Raw genomic sequence first — 21,402 nt, forward strand, 5'->3', positions numbered from 1 at the left:
TTAGTTGCAGTGGAAGGGGAGCTTGTTGGGAGCAGGGGTGTTGTTGTCGGAGGAGTTGGAGACAGTAAGGTCAATGTTGTTGTTGAGCGGGAAATTAACTGCTGGCTGGCTTGTGTGGTGCGTGGGGCGCAGAGGTTGAGAGCTTGTGGGAGGAGGGCCAGGGAAAGCGGAGCTAGACTTGGGCGTGGGCAAGGCCAAGGAGCACGGTGCTTGGGTTACACTTTAGGGGCCTGATGACAGTTCCAGGCTGTGGATGCGCAAATTTCTTTATGTGTTTCCTCAGAAAATGATGAGCGGCCCAACCAGGGTGTTCTTGCTCAACCTTTTTTCAGGAGGGCTGAGGTCGATTGAGGTGGGCTCAGTGGGGTCAAGCTAAATCCATAATTTGGAATCTATTGTCTTTGAAAGGTGAAACTTCACTTCACTTGACATGTAGTCAGTCAAAATTTTTCCCGGTGCTGAGATAGCAATACTTGCCTGGGTATTGCAGCGTACAAGGGTTGTCTGGCTTGGGCTAAATGGTCTGGTCATTCGTGTAGTGATGGCGCAGGCTCATGGGGAATTTGATTGGCCGGTCCTCGGTGCGCGTATGGGTAGGGAGTGGTCATGGTTTCGCCGGCGGTGGCCGCCGGGGATATTCGGTGACGCGGGGACCCCGAGGCTGACTTTTTGCGGGGGAGGGGTCTAAGCTTGGGGGGAACGGGGGTTTGGCGTGGGGTGCGGTGTTGCCCCGCTGCGGCGGAGCCGCTTGGCCTCTAGTCCTTCACTAATTTCGCGAGGTCGGAAAGAGTTGATTTTGGGTCTTCTTCCAGGTGCAGAAGAATGGAAACCAAGATATCACTGGTGATCTTGGACTTAGGCCCACAGCGATTCAGTGAAGCGTTGGGTTTCCCCTCTCGTGCATTGCTGACTATTGGACGAACTTGCCGGTCGGAAATTTGAAAGTCTTTGGCGACCTCAGTTTGTTTCTTGTTTTGATCAAAGATTGAGCGTTCCACAAGGTTACAGACGTCTCCACTAATTGGCTGGTGGGGCCTTCTCTGGTGACTAGAGCGAGATTTGGCAGTTTTCTGCTTCTTCTTATTCTTTTCAAGGTTCTGATAAGCCTTGCTGAGCGACTGGCTGGAAAGCATCTTGCAATGGGCCTCTTGAATTGCCGACGAGTGTAACTCAATCTCGGCTTGCAAGCGCTTTGCTTCTGCGTCGTGTGTCGCAAGATCAGATGCCATGGCAGCATCGTTTGAAATCAACGGTCCAGCTTCACCATCATCTGGTCCAGAATTGGGTGGATCGTGCCCAGTAGATCCCGATTTTGAGCTCGGCATGCTTTTGGAAAGCAACAGGTGTGAGCTGCATGGTTATGTAGACCAGATTCAGACACCTGAGCACTTACTTGGCAATAATTCAAATACTCATGGGATCCAAAAAAATCGGTTGTCTTGTTTTCCTTGACCAAGGTGATGTACTTTGAGGGTGAGGAAAACTCAGACCCTCAGCTGGCTCATGACTGCTTCGGGCAAAAACTGTACAGGATTCTCAACACAGCAGGCCGTGTTGACGAAAACCTTTTGGATCACTCTTAATGGTTCTTGACCGTTTTTTTCAATTTACTGTCCGGGATTCACCCGGGTTTCCAAAAAGGACACCTGTGAGTAAAAATCCGGACAGTTTTCTGTAGATGCATAGTAAGACATGTTGAGAGAGCGATTTGGGTCAGCTCTTGACAATGAAAATTTCAAAATGAGGCAGCTACAGTCTCATGAGTCTCAAAATATCACCAAATGAGACTGTAGCTGCCACATTTTGGGATTTTCATGGTCAAGAGCTGACCCAAATTACTCTCTCAACATCCCTCATTATAATGGTATCAATAGCATGAAATCATTCCCATTGCGTGTTGAGATAAAGTGGCAGAAACACCAAAAGATACCCAATTAGGCAATATCTTGAGACTAATCAGACGATAGCAGCTCCTTTGCGGCATTTCCATACATGAAAGCTATACCAAAATAATCTTTGCAAATGGATGAATATTCTGGTCCCCATATCATGAAATAATCACCATTCCCAGTTGAGATATGGTGGCAGAAACAGAAAGAAAAGCACAATTCGGTGATATTTTGAGCCTCATGAAACTGTAGCTGCCTCATTTTGGGATTTTCATGGTCAAAAGCTGACACAAAGTAGTCCCGCAGCATGTTTTATCATAAAGATCAATATAATGAAATCATTCGCATTGCAGGTTGATATACAGTGGCAGAAACACCATAAAATACCCAATTAGGCAATATCTTGAGACTAATCAGACTATAGCAGCTCCCTTTGGGCATTTCCATACATGAAAGCTAAACCAAAATAACCTTCGCAAATAGATGAATATTCTGGTCCCAATATCATGAAATAATCACCATTCCAAGTTGAGATATAGTGGCACTTACAGAAAGAAAAGCCCTGCAATTTGGTGATTGTTTGAGACCCATGAGACTGTAGCTGCCACATTTTGGGTTTTTCATGGTCAAAAGCTGACCCAAATTAATCCCTCAACATTTATTATTATAATGGTATCAATATCATGAAATAAATGTTAGCCCCAGTTCAGATACAGTGGCAGAAACACCAAAAGATACCCAATTGTCAGACTATAGCAGCTCCTTTGGGGCTTTTCCACACATGAAAGCTATACCAAAATAATCTTTGGAAATGTATCAATATTCTCGTACCAATATCATGAAATGATCACCATTCCTGGTTGAGATATAGTGGCAGAAACACAAAGAAAAACCTGATGTGGTGATTCTTTGAGACCCATGAGACTGTAGCTGCCACATTTTGGGTTTTTCACGGGCAAGAGCTGAGCCCCTCAACATGTCTTATCATAATGGTATCAAGATCATGAAATAATTTGCATTGCGGGTTGAGATACAGTAGCAGAAACACCAAAAAATACCCAATTAGGCAATATTTTGAGACTAATCAGACTATAGCATCTCCTTTTGGGCACTTCCATACATGAAAGCTAAACTAAAATAATCTTTGGAAATGAATGAACATTTTGGTACAAATATCATGAAATAATCACCATTCCTGGTTGAGATATGGTGGCGGAGACAGAATGAAAAGCCCAATTTGGTGATATTTTAAGACTCATGAGACTGTAGCTGCCTCATTTTGGGATTTTCATGGTGAAGATCTGACCCAAATTAATCTCTCAACAGGTCTTGATATAATGATATCAATATCATGAAATAAATGTTAGCCCCGGTTCAGATACAGTGGCAGAAACACCATAAAATACCCAATCAGGCAATATTTTGAGACTAATTAGACTATAGCAGCTCCTTTTTAGGATTTCAATCCATGAACTCTATACCAAAATAATTTTGGAAATTTATCAATATTCTCGTACCAATATCATGAAATGATCACCATTCCTGTTTGAGATATAGTGCCAGAAACACAAAGAAAAACCTAATTTGGTGATTCTTTGAAACCCATGAGACTGTAGCTGCCACATGTTGGGTTTTTCATGGGGAAGAGCTAACCCAAATGAATCTCTCAAAGTCTCTTGTCATAATGATATCAATATCATGACATCATTCCCATTGCGGGTTGGGATACAGTGGCAGAAACACCAAAAAATACCCAATTAGGCAATATTTTGAGACTAATCAGACTATAGCAGCTGCTTTTGGGCATTTCCATACATTAAAGCTATACCAAAATAATCTTTGAAAATGGATACATATTCTGGTACCAATATCATGGAATAATCACCATTCCCGGTTGAGATATGGTGGCAGAAACAGAAAGGGAAGCCCAATTTGGTGATATTTTGAGACTCATGAGACTGTAGCTGCCTCATTTTGGGAATTTCATGGTCGAGAGCTGACCCAAATTAATCTCTCAATATGCCTTATCATCATGGTATCAATATCATGAAATCATTCCCATTGCGGGTTGAGATACAGTGGCATAAACACCAAAAAATACCCAATTAGGCAATATTTTGAGACTAATCAGACTACAGCAGCTCCTTTTGGGCATTTCCATACATGAAAGCTATACCAAAATAATATTTGGAAATGGATGAATATTCTGATACCAATATCATGAAATAATCACCATTCCTGGTTGAGATATGGTGGCGGAAACACAAAGAAAAACCTAATGTGGTGCTTCTTTGAGACCCATGAGACTGTAGCTGCCACATTTTTGGTTTTTCAAGGTGAAGAGCTGACCCAAATTAATCTGTCAACATGTCTTGACATAATGGTATCAACATCATGAAATAAATGTTAGCCCCGGTTCAGATACAGTGGCAGAAACACCATCAAATACCCAATTAGGCAATATTTTGAGACTAATTAGACTATAGCAGCTCCTTTTTGGGATTTTAATCCATGAAATCTAAACCAAAATGATTTTTGTAAATGTATCAATATTCTTGTATCAATATCATGAAATGATCACTATTCCTGGTTGAGATATAGTGGCAGAAACACAAAGAAAAACCTAATTTGGTGATTCTTTGAAACCCATGAGACTGTAGCTGCCACATTTTGGGTTTTTCATGGGCAAGAGCTGACCAAAATTAATCTCTCAAAATCTCTTATCATAATGATACCAATATCATGAAATCATTCCCATTGCGGGTTGGGATACAGTGGCAGAAACACCAAAAAATACCCAACTAGGCAATATTTTGAGACTAATTAGACTATAGCAGCTCCCTTTTGGGATTTCAATCCATGAAATCTATACCATAATTAAAAACAGATAATTGCGTGGATATGACTTTTTTTTTTTTGGCAGCAGTCTCCCTATGGAAGCTCCAACCAAAAAAAGTCAAATATCAACGCAATCACCTGTCTGAAGGCACAATTGCAGGGGAGACGATGATTTGGTTGGAGCCAATCAATACACCCCAGCGGCCTTGGGATATTGCTGGTCTGTGTTGCCTCCTTTTATGTCATTTGAAAATGCGCTCAGCATGCCCGTGTCATCTCGCCGCCACACAATCTGTTGCATTTTTCCTAAGTCCGGTACCTGGCTTTTGGTGCCGCTCAGTTTCCTTTTGTGTCTTGTGCATTTCCACCTGCTAAAACAGGCAGTTCACACTTCCTTTTTTTTCCGTTATCTAAAGAGTCGATGCTCCCAGTCACCAATCAAATTTCCTAAATAATAACCTCTTTTTTCCTACATCCTGAAAGCCTGATCTCTTCATTATTCACATTTCTTTATACGGCTTGGCCTCAGTTGCTTTGCCAGTGCTTTCGTCTGCCCGTGAGAAATACTAGCTATTTTTGTGTTCATGAACTGCTGCATTTGCTTTATTTGTCCCGGTACTGTCTGCTCCATTTGCTTTATTTGGCCCGGTACTGTTTGCTTTTCCAGTAGTGCTCGTGAATTATGCCTAGGGGCTTTTGTTTTGATCTCCTCAAGCGAATGGGTGCCATTTCTTTTCCCGTTTCCTTGATCTGCATAAGTCAAGATACTTCTGGTGCTTTTCAATCTATAACCTCGGCTGTGCATGTTACCAAAGCTACATATCCTTGCGGGGGAACGAGCTGGGCACCAAGAGTTCCCCTCTGTCCATCGAGGCAGCTAAGTGGGTGGCCCTGAGTAATCAAAGCTGAGTAGGGCTCGGACCGACACGGCGGAGCCCGACTCATATATCTACCGTTGCTTGTTGTCCCTTTGTATCACATCCTCGTTTTTACTCTTTGTGTCTCTATTACGTTCAGCATTTACATTTGTTCCTCGTCGTCCTTATGCCACTCGCGCCATGACACTCAATCCTGTTAGATTATGAATATTTACTCATCTCATTATGAATACGCAGCAAATATTTTCAATTCTCACCAGCATCCGGAAAATACCGATCGAAACCCTAACCCCACTTTCAACCGTTCATCAAAAGCGAATCAAGCTCGCACACCTTACCGGTCTTTTCCTCAAGCGTTTACATCATTATACTCGTGAGGAAGAGACTAGTAAGCACATCGACATCACCTCAATCCTCAAAAACCAAGAATATTCAAACTAACAAAACTTTCCTCATCCCTACTTCCCCTTTTCTCTTTTTCACACCTTCCTATAAAATCAGATATTCATCTCTCTTGTGCGCGTCCCTCAAACATCATCAAAACCAAATCAAAACAATCCCTGCGTCGCCGCAGGTATGCACATATAACTTTTCTATCATCTATTTATTTACTCATAACCTAATAACTTATTTCTTAATCTTTTGTTCTCTCTTTATGTTGTTTTTCTCATTTAGGTGTGTTGCTGGAGCATTAAGCTGTGTTGTCGAGAGTCTTCACTTACTTAGGTTAAATCATCATCATCTCAGGTTCGCTATTTTATATTAAAATTGTTTTTCTTACTTCTTGTGTCGTCATAATAAAAATTACGCGTTTACATCATTATACTCGTGAGGAAGAGACTAATATTCATCTCTCTTGTGCGCGTCCCTCAAACATCATCAAAACCAAATCAAAACAATCCCTGCGTCGCCGCAGGTGTGTTGCTGGAGCATTAAGCTGTGTTGTCGAGAGTCGTTACTTACTTAGGTTAAATCATCATCATCTCAGGTGTGTTGCTGGAGCATTAAGCTGTGTTGTCGAGAGTCGTCACTTACTTAGGTTAAATCATCATCATCTCAGGTCACTTTGTGTTCTTCTAAAAATTTACATGGTAGCGAGAGTTCAAAATGGCCAACAGACCACAATCAGAACAAACGCGAATTGCCAATCTCCAAAAGGCAGCCGCTAAAAACGCTATAAGTCGAGGAGGACTTGTTTTGGGAACCGATCAAGCACATGCATTCGCAATGTCATCCACCTTAAACAAAATTAAAGGAATCGAAGACTTGACGGATGACAACTATTCATCCTGGTCCAAGCAAATTACAGGAGCTCTGAAGATCATCTACTTCGACCCCTATCTTCAAGATAAATATTATGAAGATTATGCTGTAGGACCCGAAATCAACAAGATAAATCGCAGATGCATCCTTGAGTTCCTCTTTTCCCGAATGGATGAAGACAACTCCAATCGTTTCCGAGCCGGGATCCTAGATGTTGAAATAGCAAAAATTCAAGAGATGATTGAACCGACTGAAGAAGAATTAGAAGCCAACCCAGACGCACAAGCAAGACCCGGGAAAATGGTTCCAGAAATGGAGCACGGACCCGCACACCTATGGACAATCGTTAGAGATTTTCACCAAGCCGACAACGAAGCCAACATATATTTGATAAAATCTAAAATTGAAAAGTTTAAACAGGACTACAAGACATCAATCTCCAGCCACATCGACAGTTTCCTTAAGCTGAAAAACGAATTCCTAAATCGAGGTGGTAATTTTGACAAATCTTACCTCGGAAGACAATTGCTTCATTCTCTACACAGCAGCCACATGCCAGAAGTCCGTAACATTCTGCGAACTATCAAACCCATCACTAGTCAAGCAGTTATCGCAGCGCTCAAGCAATATGAGGACGAAAACAGCGAGTTCGATTTCACATCTGGTAGCAAACTCAGCGAAGGCATCAGCAACCTCAAAATGGCTAACAACACATTCAAACGAGACGCCGACAAACCCAAGTGTACTCCGACAAAATGTATAGGCCCTCACCCAGCGGCCAAATGCTTCAAGCGACCGGAAAATGCCAAAGCACAGCGAGAGTGGTTCGAATCACGTGGCCTCAATCCTCCGAAGAACCACGCAAACCTAGCTAGAGCAAGTGAATCTGCCGAGCAAGAACCAGCTAATGTTCCAGTCAACGTCGCTAGTCATACTAGTACATCAACTGCTCCCAAGAAGAACTATGTATTTGCGGCATACAGTTAAGAAGCCAATCTAGTTCACCCGAAATTCAAAGCCATATGGGACACGGGAGCTTCTAGTCATATGTTCAACGAATATTCCTTCTTCAAGAACGTCAAGAACACGTCGATACAACCCAAATTAATCATGACGGCCGGAGCCAAAGAACTCAAAGTTGAAGCTAGCGGTGATGTCGTCATTAAAGGCGTTACTATTGAACAATTTACTCTTCGAAACTCACTCTATATTCCTTCACTTTGCAACAACCTCATCGCCGCCGGAGCATTGAAACAAAAAGGAGCAATAGAAGTAGCCGATCCCAGCGACTCAAAGAAGTTCATCATTGCTTTTGACGATCAGACATTCCTTTGTGGCAGATACGTCAACAATTTAATGGTGGTCAAAATCGAGCCGGTTAGCGACATTTCAACTCACTCTTTGAATGAATCTGAAGCTGACCTGAATGCCTGCAATGTAGATCACAATAGGCTAGGACACTTGAATCCCACTTATCTCAAACGGACTCTTGTGACGAACTCGGTCCCCAACGTTGATTGCGACACTTGTAAATTGAGTAAATCGACGAAGCTCCCATTCTCCGGCAATAAGCCACTCTCCAAAAACCCTCTAGACAACATTCATATAGAACTTAGCGGAATTATAAGAGCACCTTGTATTTTCAACCACTCATACTTCATGTTAATAGTCGATGAATATACTAGAATGGTCTTTATCTACTTTTTGAAATCAAAAACCAAAGAGGAAGTTTTCAACGCAATCAATTCTTTCATCACCCGAGCCGAACGTCACTGTGAGAAGAAAGTAAAGATGATCACTACGGATGGGGGGAGCGAGTTTATCAATTCACTTCTTATACCTTTTTGCGAATCACTCGGTATTATTAAAAACACCACGGCGCCATACACCCCCCAACAGAATGGTCTAGTGGAGCGTTTCATGAGAACAATCTCGACCAAGGCACGGGCTTTAATGCTACAAAGTGGAGTTCCAACTCGATACTGGAGCCTCGCATGTGATGCAGCTGCATTCATTCAAAACCGTATCTTCAACCGCTCGCGAAATGGACTCCCCGAATTTGCTTATGAGTTATGGTTCGGCCACAAACCCAATCTGAAATACATCCGAACTTTTGGATGCCTCGCCTACATCCACAACCGAAAGGAGCTCATGGACAACAAGTTCAGCGCTACGGCACGGAAAGGTTTCCTCGTTGGATTTGATGATTTCAATCAAAATTATCTCATCTTCAATTATGAAAATCAAAAGATCATTAATACTCATGATGTCGCCTTTGATGAGAACACCTTTCCAGAACGCGGCGATGATGACCCTGATCAATTTATCATTGAGTCGGATGAAAGCGACAACGAAGTGCAAGCACCAAGTCCAAATGAGCATGATAACCGATCCATCTCCAAAGAATCTGAAGACAACACTTTTGGAAATGTTCCTACCGCCGAGCCATCTACGCCAAACGCCCCCAAAATTAAGGTGATCCCTCCCAAACCGCCTATTACTCACCCAGATCACCCTAACTATGTACAACGCTCAACTAGGATCAGTCAACTCCCCAGCCAAGCGTATCTTGCGGAAACTAAATCACAAGCCAACTGAACCACATCCAATGATCCCAAGTACGAGCCAAAACGCTTCAAGGACATCCAAAACTCTGACTTCAAGCAACAATGGATTGAAGCCTGTGACAAAGAAATAGCGGGTATGAAATCAAAAGGCGTTTTCAGTCTCACAGTTCGACCTCGTAATCGGAAAGTCATCAAGGGAAGATGGGTGTTTAAGGTCAAGACGTTACCCAATGGCAGCATTTCAAAATACAAAGCCCGTTTTGTCGCCAAATTTTACACGCAAGAAGAAGGCGTCGATTACGATCAGACCTTTTCGCCTACAGGGAAGCCATCTTCTCTCCGACTAATTGTGGCGCTCGCTTCGCGGAACAACTGGGAAATTGAGCAAATGGACGCCGTCGCCGCCTTCCTCAACAGTGATCTCGATGAAGAGATTTATCTTGAGCAACCCGAAGGATTCAAGCAAGGGGGTAAAGACAAAGTATGGAAACTTCATAAATCCATATACGGTTTGAAGCAATCTGCCCGCCTATGGCATTTGGAAGTGGAAAAATATCTGAATCTCATTGGTTTCAGAAAGACCGAAGCCGACTCCTGTGTTTTTTATCGATCAAGAAACAACAAAGAAAGTATAATTTATTTGCACGTTGACGACATGATCATTACCGGCAATGAAATTTCTTCCGTCAAAGCCGAAATCAAGCAAAAATGGGCTATGGAGGATTTGGGAATTGCGAAGTTCGCCGTTGGCATTGAAATTGAGCGCGATGGACACGGCAACTACTCACTTCATCAACAAGGGATGATCCAGAATGTCCTGGAAAAATTTGACATAGAAAATTGTAAGCCTGCCAGTACCCCTTTTGGTTACAACGTCAAGCTTGTCAAATCTACGGAAAAAGAATCTCTGGAATTCGTCAAGATAAATCAGCGGTATCAAAAAGCAATAGGATCCTTAATGTATATCGCCATCTGCACCAGGCCGGACATAAGTTTTGCTGTTGGAGTCTTATCTCGATTCCTGGAGAAGCCAAATCAAAAGCATTGGGACGCATTCATTCACGTCCTGCAATACCTCAAGGGAACAATTTCTCTAAAAATTGTCTATCAATCCGACAGAGGTGATTTGTCTGCCAACCCTGGATGGGCTTTTCCTGAAATAGCCAGCGACGCGGATTGGGCCGGTGACAAATCTAGTTTGCGGTCAACAACGGGATATGTCTTTAAATTCATGGACAGCGCGATCAGCTGGCGAAGTCGCTTGCAACCAACTGTTGCATTATCATCGACGGAGGCGGAATATCAAGCCATAACCAAAGCGGGACAGGAAGCCCTATGGCTTGCAAAATTAATGAGACAACTAAACATCCCAATCAAAACTCCGCTTGAAATGATTTGCGACAACCTCAGCGCTATTCACCTCGCCCAGAACCCGGTACACCACGGACGCGTCAAACATGTTGCTATAGAACACCTTTGGATACGGGAACACGTTCAGGCCGGCACATTCAAGATGAAACACGTCTACACCTCAAATATGATCGCCGACATTCTCACCAAGAATCTTGGAAAATCCCCCTTCATCAAATTTTGCGACATGATTGGATTGAAAGATGCTGTTCAAATTGAGGGGGACTGTTAGATTATGAATATTTACTCATCTCATTATGAATACGCAGCAAATATTTTCAATTCTCACCAGCATCCGGAAAATACCGATTGAAACCCTAACCCCACTTTCAACCGTTCATCAAAAGCGAATCAAGCTCGCATACCTTACCGGTCTTTTCCTCACGCGTTTACATCATTATACTCGTGAGGAAGAGACTAGTAAGCACATTGACATCACCTCAATCCTCAAAAACCAAGAATATTCAAACTAACAAAACTTTCCTCATCCCTACTTCCCCTTTTCTCTTTTTCACACCTTCCTATAAAATCAGATATTCATCTCTCTTGTGCGCGTCCCTCAAACATCATCAAAACCAAATCAAAACAATCCCAGCGTCGCCGCAGGTATGCACATATAACTTTTCTATCATCTATGTATTTACTCATAACCTAATAACTTATTTCTTAATCTTTTGTTCTCTCTTTATGTTGTTTTTCTCATTTAGGTGTGTTGCTGGAGCATTAAGCTGTGTTGTCGAGAGTCTTCACTTACTTAGGTTAAATCATCATCATCTCAGGTCACTTCGCGTTCTTCTAAAAATTTACAAATCCCTCAAGCTCGCTGTTTCCCTTCTCAAAGATAATGGAATTCTTATCAAACAGGTCCATGCCCCACACCCCATCACTAGTAGACCTCGTGATGCTTGGGGGCTGGAAAGAAGCGACTCTGATCAGCTACAATTGTGCAATAAATAAATTCTTCAAATTCTGTGACTCTTGTGACGAGCCCCTCGGCACACTCCCCACCTCGGGAGAAACTCTTGAACATTTTTGCGTGGGGCAGGTCACAACTACTACATAAAGAACGGTGGAAATATTGAAATCCTCATTGTTGCGCAAGTAAATATCCGGCCTCAAGGCCTGGCACATCTTCCACTCCGCGACGTTCCCGACTTGGAACAAAGCCCAGATTGAACTAATTTCTAAGTCGTCGGCACGGGTCGACGCCACGTTGACCAAAAGGGAAACAAAACCCCCTGTCATATTGTGGCAGCTTATTGCCATAGCAAACATCCGTTTTGGGAGTAGCAATTTCGACCGTGCCGTGGCAGATTTGGCCTTTGTAGCATTCTGGGGCTTGGCCTGCCTGGGAGAGCTGACATACGCAAAGCAACACGGCCAGCTCTCCTGGGCGACGTCTCTACTGACGACGGAAGTCACCTTTTTGGTAGACGACGCCGCGGGAGAAGTAGCAACCCTCACTTTGCGTTTGGCGAAAACGGCCAAGCCAGAGACGCTGCAACTCATTGTCCTCGCCAAACAGGCAGGCATATTATGCGCCGTAGACGTGCTGAAGAGACTTCTGGCGGAGTTTGGTTCCCCAAGAACCTTCCTGTTTGGCTACCAACAAGGCCAACTTTACCTCCACCTCACCAGATGCAAAGTCCTCACCCACATCCAGGCCGCTCCCATGGCAAGGCGTCCTAGGCAATATTTTCCGAGTAGGCAGAGCTTCCCCAAGGCACCCGTTGGGCATGACCGCGGAAGAAATTTGTGCCCTAGGCCGCTGGAATTTCAGATGTTACAAGTTGTAAACACGGCCATATGGGCCGTGGGATCTGAAACGCACATGTTGTGTTCTCGCAAACTTCAAGGGAGATGGGTTGGAGATTGCGGGTTTTTGGCGCCTTCTTTTCATTCCTGCAGCATTTTTTCCGGAGTTTGTGGGTTCATGCGCGGCTCAGGCTCCCTCAAAATCCCTGAGTGGTGGGTGGACGCTTGAAACCCAATCTTTTCCTTTGTTGCAGTAGGTACGCTGGTGGTATGCCACAAAAGCCTGACAAAAGGGACAGGCCTGTGCAATGGGAGTTGACTGCTGGTTACCAGCGTTCAACCACATGTTTTAAAATTTCATGTAATTACGGGCCTAACTGCAGGGATTGGAAATTGCTCTGCCAAAATTCACCATCATCCATGAACCGGATGAGGTGTTTGCTACCAAATTTTCACAATATCAGTTCCTGGTAGCCCTGGCTTTTGCGATGAATTTATACAAGGCTCAGGGTCAGACCCTGGGGCGTGTTGGAGTATTCTTGCCAAATCCAGTGTTTGCACATGGCCAGTTATATTTTGCTTTGTCAAGACCACCAAACCTTCAAGGTTTAATGGTAGGCTTAGTTGAGACAAAGCCAAATTATATTTAACCTCAAATTTCATTCATTTGGAACTTTTCAATGATGCAGTTAGGAGATTGGTTTGGTATTTGAGAATGGCCCTAGCGTGAACAGGTGTGGGGGCATTTCATTGTTCATGGTATATTTTTGTTGACTTGAGTTTTTTTTACTGTATTTGTACTCTTGTTTTGTGAGTTTTTCTGTGAACTTTAGCTATATGCATTTGCGATTGGTGTGCACTGAAAAGAGTGCGGCTTGGGTGTGGCCCGCGGCGGAGCCGCGAGTTCCCTAGTAATCTTTGGAAATGTATCAATATTCTCGTACCAATATCATGAAATGATCACCATTCCTGGTTGAGATATAGTGGCAGAAACACAAAGAAAAACCTGATGTGGTGATTCTTTGAGACCCATGAGACTGTAGCTGCCACATTTTGGGTTTTTCATGGGCAAGAGCTGAGCCCCTCAACATGTCTTATCATAATGGTATCAATATCATGAAATCATTTGCATTGCGGGTTGAGATACAGTGGCATAAGCACCAAAGAATACCCAATTATGCAAAATTTCAAGACTAATCAGACTATAGCAGCTCCTTTTGGGCATTTCCATACATGAAAGCTATACCAAAAGAATCTTTGAGAATGGATGAATATCTGAGTTTATTAAAGACAGACAATCACAAAAACAAAAATCAAGGGTTTCCCCTACAAAATAATCAAAATAAAAAAATAAAAAATAAAAAACAGCCCAAAAAAACACCCAGCCCAATACCCATCCTCTTCTAGAGAGGGTGCAAGTATTGGGCAGATGACCCCCAGCGCGCCGCATTTAAGGCAAGTTGCAAAGTGGGGTCATCACCTTTCACCCTCAAACTGTGCAAACGCAGCAGCGGAGGGGCTTGAGTCAACTCACTGACTGGAAGTGCAGCACAGCGAGTCGACTGGCGATTCCACTTTGCCAGAGGCCGCTCTATTTATAGGCGCACCCTCCACCCTCACTTCTCTTTCCTGACCGTCACCCATCGCAAGAAAACACCAAGACTGCCACCGCAAGCCTCCCGACCGTTGCAAGATACTCGGCAAACTAGGACTCCTACCAACAAGCACCCTTAAATACACTTCACCCCAGCCACAATCTACCGCGGCGCTGGGAAGCCCATAATCCGATGGTGCTGGGCTCACCATTGAGAACACAACCAGGTCTCCAGGACCTATGTAACCTCCAACCAGCCAGTGTTAGACTGGGCTTGCACGTGCACGCGAGCCCAGTCGTAGACTGAGAATCCCCGCCAGATGTCTGGAATCCCGCTGGCGGCTTCAATCCCGCGCGACTTTCACTTGTCCGATATCCCCACCCATCACTCCACACCGCCCGTACACTCCAAATCTTGTGCCTTCACTCCAAACCCCACCGCCGCCAGCCATCACACAAGATCACCCGACAATGTCGGGTTCAACTCATTTTGGGCTAATGTTTGAGGTGCTGCTAGGTGAGTCTTTTGTTTTTGTTTTTGCGCGCATCGACCAGCGTCATCTGATGGGACTCGTCGTCGATCTTCTCTTTGCCCTGACTGGCCTCCCTGCTTCTCCGGTTCCCAAAGATCCCGTTCAGCCTTGTCCCTCTTCCAAGCCCCCCAGCGCCCTTCCGCCAGTCATTGTGTTCTTCCGCCGATCCAATGCTTGCACTCGGCCTTGACGTTGGCCAACACAATCATCTTGGCAATTGTCCACCACGCACCGCGCCTTCGCACTCGGTAAGCTCCATTGGCTCCTGGGAGTCGAGCCGGTGACTGTTTTCAGTCTCTATCGCGGCGATGAATCATGTGAACAAGGATCTCAAGGGTGATGGGGAGAACTTGGGTTTAGCATTGGGCCTCAAAAAAGACAGGTGAGGCGACATTGGTAAAGTCTGCAGGCCATCCAATTCCTCTGTTTTATTGTTCAGTACTGGAATTCCTGGTGGCCGCATTGCAAAATCCTGCAGCCTTCTTCGAATATTCTTTTTGCCCCACACCACCAGCACCAACAGAACGGCCGCTTTGGGGCGCCGTTTGCAGCCGACGCCGCGTGTCGTGAACTTGCTGTGGCACGAATGGACGAGCGGACCTATGGAGATGTTGGACATGAAGGGCGTGGCGGACGACAGGATGGACTTGATCCGGCCGCACATCGAGCGCGCCATGGCGTTCATCGAGGCCTGTCGCGTCGCCGGGGGAAATGTGCTTGTGCATTGCCTCGTCGGCGTCAGTCGCAGCGCCTCCATCGTCATTGCACACGTCATGAAACATTGCCGGCTCGACCTCATGTCCGCGTACCTCATGGTCCGCTCCCGCAGACTCAACATCCTCCTTCAGCCAAACCACCTCTTCATGTGGAGCATCAAACGGCTCCAAAACGACTTGGTCGCCTCCGCCGCTGCCAATGCTTGTACCTACAGGCCCATTAATTCCAGATTAGTCATGAAAGCTGTACAATCATTTTACGCAATTTAAAAACATACATGTCAGCTTGCACTTAACTTCTTGAGGACAGCATCCATCAAGGCTCAAGACCAAGCACAAAAGTATCATCTCCAAACATAGTTTGGTATCCAAACTGGCTATGTTTGGATATAAATTTGAGCCAATAGCATGTAAATCACAAACAAATTGTACGCAGGTAGGCTCTTTGGTGGTTAAATAACTTCTGTGTTGTTTAATTTGAAAGCACTTCCTCAAGAGCATGGTCCTTGGGATCAAGCATTAATTTTCAAGGAACCAGCTCAACTCCATGTGAAGTTGCAATAAACATATTGTAGCACCTAAGGAAACTAAGCTACCAACACATAATTGTGCCCTCATATTCCCTCATGCCATGAATAGCTAGGTCACAAGCAATCCTAAATCAGAGAGTTGATGATAGTAGGAAGTTCAAGACCAATCTATAAAGAGGCGTAGAAAAAAATGTTGATTTTTATTGAACTTGATTCAGGTGGGTGGGTGGGTACACCTCGGGGGCAGTTCGATATCCCAGGTACGGCCTCCTGCCGAACATCCTGCGGATGATCCTCAACAGCAAGAGTGACATCCCAGGATCATCCAAATCCAATTTATAACGGTCAACCCAGTGATGTCCCCTCATGGTGTCCCCAAGGCAGCTTGACAGGGCATCCCACAACCAACCACGAGTTGCCTACAGGATAGTGTCCCCTACCAACGATGAGAAATAGCCAGCCACCAGACACCCCCAAAGGCGAGGGTCTCGGCCGTGATGCGCACTAACACGCAGCATCCAGCCATCCTGGATTTAGCCCCAGTGCACCCCACAGCCACCCACCAGGTGGGAATTAGTGTACGTTTCCGGGTTACCACCTTGCTGCTTGGGACCAAACAGGAGGTGTACACCTTGCAGGGTACAGAATCAAATTTGTACATTATTCACAAAATCATACAGTAACGAAAGACTTGATATGATAGACAAACAGGATGTATTTATAATTTAGGCACTAAAAAATAGCGAGGAAAGTGACAAAAGAAGACCATATAATCAAAAACTGGACCCGACCAGCGGGTCTCTGGAGGTCTCTGGCCAGCCGCCAAGGAAAGCGTCGTTGTTTCACACTTGTGCCACATCTTCTTTGTCAAGGTTTAAGTTGTCGGCAGTAATTCGTGCCATGTGAGCTCGTACTTCTTCCTCAGTCGGGAGAGAGATTGACTCGCGGTCCAATTGAGACATCGTTGTATGGCCAAATGTGTTGCGGTCATAGTCCAACACCAGCTGGAAGAAGCTGGAAACAGGCACTGTAGGGCACCGTAACCAGTTAATCTAAGTATTGCAACCAATATAATAGCTTTAAGACTCACGAGGTGCGATATTCCCGCCCCTTCTCATCCAACTCCCGCAAATGTGAATCTATATTGAGCCACTGCCGACCGGTGTCCCTTGGCCCCCTGCTGACCAACTGTCCAATTGTGTGGATGCGCAAGTATGCAAGTCGGGCCTTCATGTGGGTTTGATGTCCGCGAGGTGCATTTTGCTCTCCCGCTGGAACGTTGCGTTGATTGTTTGGGAGCAGTGGAAGCAAGCTGGTCTGCATCTGAAAACAGAAAAAGGGGGCAAAAATCAGCCTCAACATATGAGCGGCACAGCGACCCCGACATACCTCAGCAAGCAAGGTAGAGATTGTCGGAACAGGTCGGATGTCTTCCCAACCCTCGGTGTTGTGGATGTCAGTCAGGAGCTGAAATATTCGAGATTAGACACTCGTCAGTTGCATCTGCTTGCAAGTCATTGGCCCGGCGAGCTGCTCACCAAGTCTCTCATTTTCCCCCTGCTATTTCTGAGCTTGCTTCTGACGAACCTCTCAACACTAGCCACAGCTGAAGGCTCCGCCTCGTTGTAACCATGTGGCAAGTAATCAAGCCTGAATTGGACTGGCTGGGCATTGATTCTGTCCTGCTCGGATGTTGCGAACATCAGAAGATTACACCAAAATCAAACAGCCACCAATGGACATACCAATACAAGCGATAACAATCCCCTGACATTGTGGCGGTGGTTACCACGTGGGAGGTCCGAACTATACATCTTCAGATTTTTGCTCATCAGGAGCTCACGAATACTTCTCTTGACAAATTCCTGTACATTTACACATAATACGTGTTTGTCACAAAGAGGTGTCAGCGTGGGGCATTTTTGGGTTTCAAGATTCAAACAAAGCTTTACACACGCTGAAGACAGGAACATAGTGGAAATCGTTGGTTCGGACAGTTGGTGGAGGCTGCATCACGGCTTGGACTCGGGCAAGATTTGCTTGCTGTCTAGCTTCATCAATCGCTTGGCGGATAGACATCTGACTGTACATCTGAACTGCCCATTGACGAGGGGGGGGCACCTGAAAAAAACACCGAGTGGAATCAACATATTTTTCCAAGGGTTGGACTTGCAATGCAATCTATTTATGTACTCACGTGCACCAAGTTCTCCGCCAGGTCGGCGTAGCCACCTCGAAGCTCAAACACGCCCTCGAGTTCGCCAAGGAATGCATCGGTGACCGGTTCATTGTCTTGGAGCATGGTGAAAGGGACATTTGGGAAAGTCGGAATAGCTGGCAGACCCACACGTCGAGGTGCTTGTCCCCCAGTAGCGACACTTCCTGGAACTGGTGGAATCGCAGCTGTGCATTCCGAGTGAGAAAACTACACCCAAGGGGAACAGAAAAATGGGCATACCTGGACGTGCAATATCAGTGGAGCGCCTTGCCCCAGGAGTAGAACTCTGGCGGCCAGTGGTGGCAGACCCGGCGGCAGCGATGGCAGCTGCACCTCTCAGAGGTACAGCATCACGCCTCCCAGCCATTGCATTTCTCTCGCGACGTTCAGATTGACGAATGGGACCTATCTGGCTTTCTTGAGTGTTCGCTGAGCTACGACCAGTCGAAGTATGCTGTCTGACTGGTTCAGGTGATATTCTGGAGTCATCATCGGCACCGTCGCTTCCAGAATCTTCTGAGTATAAAAGCGACATCGCAAAAAATTCCCTGGGTTGTGTTGAGGCAAAAATATGACAAAAAGAAGTTGAAATGCTGATTGGGTCGATACGATTGGGTCAATACAATTGAGCACCAGAAATCAGATGGGTGGAAACTGGTGAGAACCAGGTGGTGCAGAGGAGACCGCCTTTTGCAATCTGTTCAGCACATCTCCCAAGACAGCATTGCTCACGCAGTCAGCTGACGCTTCGAGCAACCAGCTCACGGCAAATGGCTGTCCCCCATTCATTGATGTTTTTGATGATTCCCGAGAAAAGAATTACACCAAGAAGTACAAGAATTGCCTCATCCCAGGGGAATACGCCACACCAAACAAAATGCACCGTAAAATTGTGCCCGATCATTCCCAGTTAAATTGCTCAAAGGACCTGGGCTTCTTTCCATAAGCAATATGGGTGAACCCAGCCTTGGAATTACACAGAAATCACCAAAGCACCAACCCACCTTGGGTGTGCCTACATTTCGCCATCACACATTCAATATATCCCTGGTTTCACGCACTCAAAGAAGCAGGTGATACCTACGGTCATACGGGGTTGCATGTATGAAATTACATGCCTGGCATTTTTTGGTTGGTAGGCCGCCAAATCATTAATTTTTCACACAGGAATATTGAGCTTAGCCTGGCGGACGTTTAACTTGAACCCCTTTTTTACCGAGAAGAAGCAGTCCCCGGAGGCAAAGAAGGAACAATGGGACGTCGTAGCAAGAGGAGTGTACCACTGGAATTGGAACCGGGTGAGTGATTGCCTGGAGAGGAAATCTTGATTATTTTTCTGAGAAACATTTCCTTGTGTGTACATAAAGATGTGTGGCACCGGGTGTCGGAGTCACCTACCGAGGTTTATATGTGTATGCTTTGCAAAACGGGGCGAACCATGCTGAAAGCATCTGTTCTGAAACACATGAAATATCCTAGCCACATCCAACGGGTGGCGGAGTATCATGTGGCACGGGAACAGGCCAGGACTCAGGCAGATATACCTGAGCAGCGGAATTCTCCACCGGAGTTGGTGCACATGGAACGGGAAGAACATGGATTTTTGGATCCGATTCCATCACCTTGGCATCCCTTTGATGGGCTCCCAGACGAACAATCTCACTTTGACAAAGATGGTGCTAACCGAGGTTGCGCTGATGAGTCTTCAATCTACTCCGAATCCAGCACAAGTGATTCCAGCAGCGGCATCAGTGACGCATCTCAGATATCAGAGTACGACTCAAACAATGAGGCTGATGACGAGGAGTGGGAACTTCCTCGACCAGGCCCGCAACCTTCACCAGGAGTCAACCCTGCTGAGCCCGCTGAGCCAGACACATCAGGTCGTCGAAACCAGTGTGATGGGGAAAAAGATTGGTGGCCTTACCGATCCAAAGAGGTAGAGCTGAACTCTTATCTGTTTATCAATTAACTTCAACTGGAATTAGAATCTCATGCTGTTCTTCACCTAGTACCTGGTTGCATCGTTGTTAATAGGTTATACACACTCGATCATGAGCCGGAGCTTGTATAACTATGTCAAAGCCATTTTCAAGCTGTTTGACATCAAATTACCGGACTGGAACACCGTCAGACGAGAAAAGAAAGCCTTACGTGGGTTACTGGGTATGGACGTCCACGCAAGCAAATCAATACTCAATATTCCAACGTACGGGTTGAGCCTGCCCAAGGTCCTTGCTCAAGAGGTCGCAAATCCTATTGTCAGCCCCTTGATCGATTATTTTCCGGAGGAAGCACACGGACGTGGGATATACAAGCTTTCTCAATCCAAGAAGTGGCTAGAAGAACTTGACCCAATTTCCCGAGCACCCATGTGCCGAGTTGGCGAACGGGATTGGTTTTTATTTGAACCTGTGCAAATCACCTCTGATGAAGTTGTGATTCCTCTGTTTTTTTATCGTGAAGGGGATGTGATGTGTGCAAAGTGTGTCACACCAGACTACCACTTTGACGGATTCAGCTCAAATCTACGACTTACCTTCCCGGCCGGCTTGCCATTTGGAAGCCCTCAGTTGAAAAGTGTTGTTGTTTCGTCCTTTGATTTTGACTACACTGAAATTGCAGGTGGTGATGGAACTCTTCTACATGAGAGATGTCGCCACTCAGTATACGGTATGATCACTGGTTGTCTATTTTGTTTTTTGGTGGAGTACCATGCACAACACTAAATCAATCTCTTCCAATTGGACCTTGTTTCAGAACTTAGTTTGGATTGCGTAACTTGGCATCATGTTCCGAACCCCTGGAGAGCCAAAGCAAATGGCCGCATAATTCGCCATTTACCTATCACTCTTTACTCCGATGACACATCTGGCAACCAGTCCAAGAGATGGAACAAGCACATTTCTTTCTATTTTACTCTATCTGGACTTCCGCCGAGTATGACAAACCAGAACTACAACTGTCATTATCTGACCACGTCTAATCAAGCTGGAGCAATGGAACTAGCGGCTCCGATTGTGTCTGAATTGCGCACGATGTCTAATGAAGGATTCCCAACTTTTGATTGTACTATTCAAGAGGAGGTGCTTCTGATTTCTTCCGTGTTGTGCTTCCTTGGCGATTCACCAATGCATGCCGAGATCACGAGTACACCAATCCCCGGGAATGCACTTCATCCTTGCCGCATGTGTGCATTGTACTCAGAGAG

The 21,402-nt window shown here is 45.3% G+C and overlaps 3 protein-coding genes across 3 annotated transcripts; 1 reads left to right on the top strand and 2 right to left on the bottom strand.

Annotated features, from left to right (window-relative positions):
* On the bottom strand, positions 1-1,325 carry PtA15_10A335 (uncharacterized protein; the record flags this gene model as incomplete). The annotated part of the gene is made up of 3 exons (XM_053160499.1): positions 1-177; positions 768-848; positions 924-1,325. The coding sequence occupies 3 exons, from the start codon at positions 1,323-1,325 to the stop codon at positions 1-3; spliced, it is 660 nt and encodes a 219-aa protein (XP_053024467.1).
* A 15,635-nt stretch (positions 1,326-16,960) lies between these two features.
* Positions 16,961-18,726, bottom strand: PtA15_10A336 (uncharacterized protein; the record flags this gene model as incomplete). Its single annotated transcript, XM_053160500.1, has 8 exons — positions 16,961-17,000; positions 17,064-17,296; positions 17,363-17,440; positions 17,512-17,655; positions 17,719-17,838; positions 17,930-18,094; positions 18,171-18,376; positions 18,432-18,726. 8 exons carry the CDS (start codon positions 18,724-18,726, stop codon positions 16,961-16,963), a joined length of 1,281 nt encoding a protein of 426 aa, XP_053024468.1.
* Positions 18,727-19,629: 903 nt separating this feature from the next.
* PtA15_10A337 (uncharacterized protein) lies at positions 19,630-20,163 on the top strand (the record flags this gene model as incomplete). Its single annotated transcript, XM_053160501.1, has 1 exon — positions 19,630-20,163. The coding sequence occupies one exon, from the start codon at positions 19,630-19,632 to the stop codon at positions 20,161-20,163; it is 534 nt and encodes a 177-aa protein (XP_053024469.1).
* Between the last annotated feature and the right edge of the window lie 1,239 nt (positions 20,164-21,402).

This window comes from Puccinia triticina, chromosome 10A (genome assembly GCF_026914185.1).
Source record: "Puccinia triticina chromosome 10A, complete sequence".
NCBI classification, from domain to species: domain Eukaryota; kingdom Fungi; phylum Basidiomycota; class Pucciniomycetes; order Pucciniales; family Pucciniaceae; genus Puccinia; species Puccinia triticina.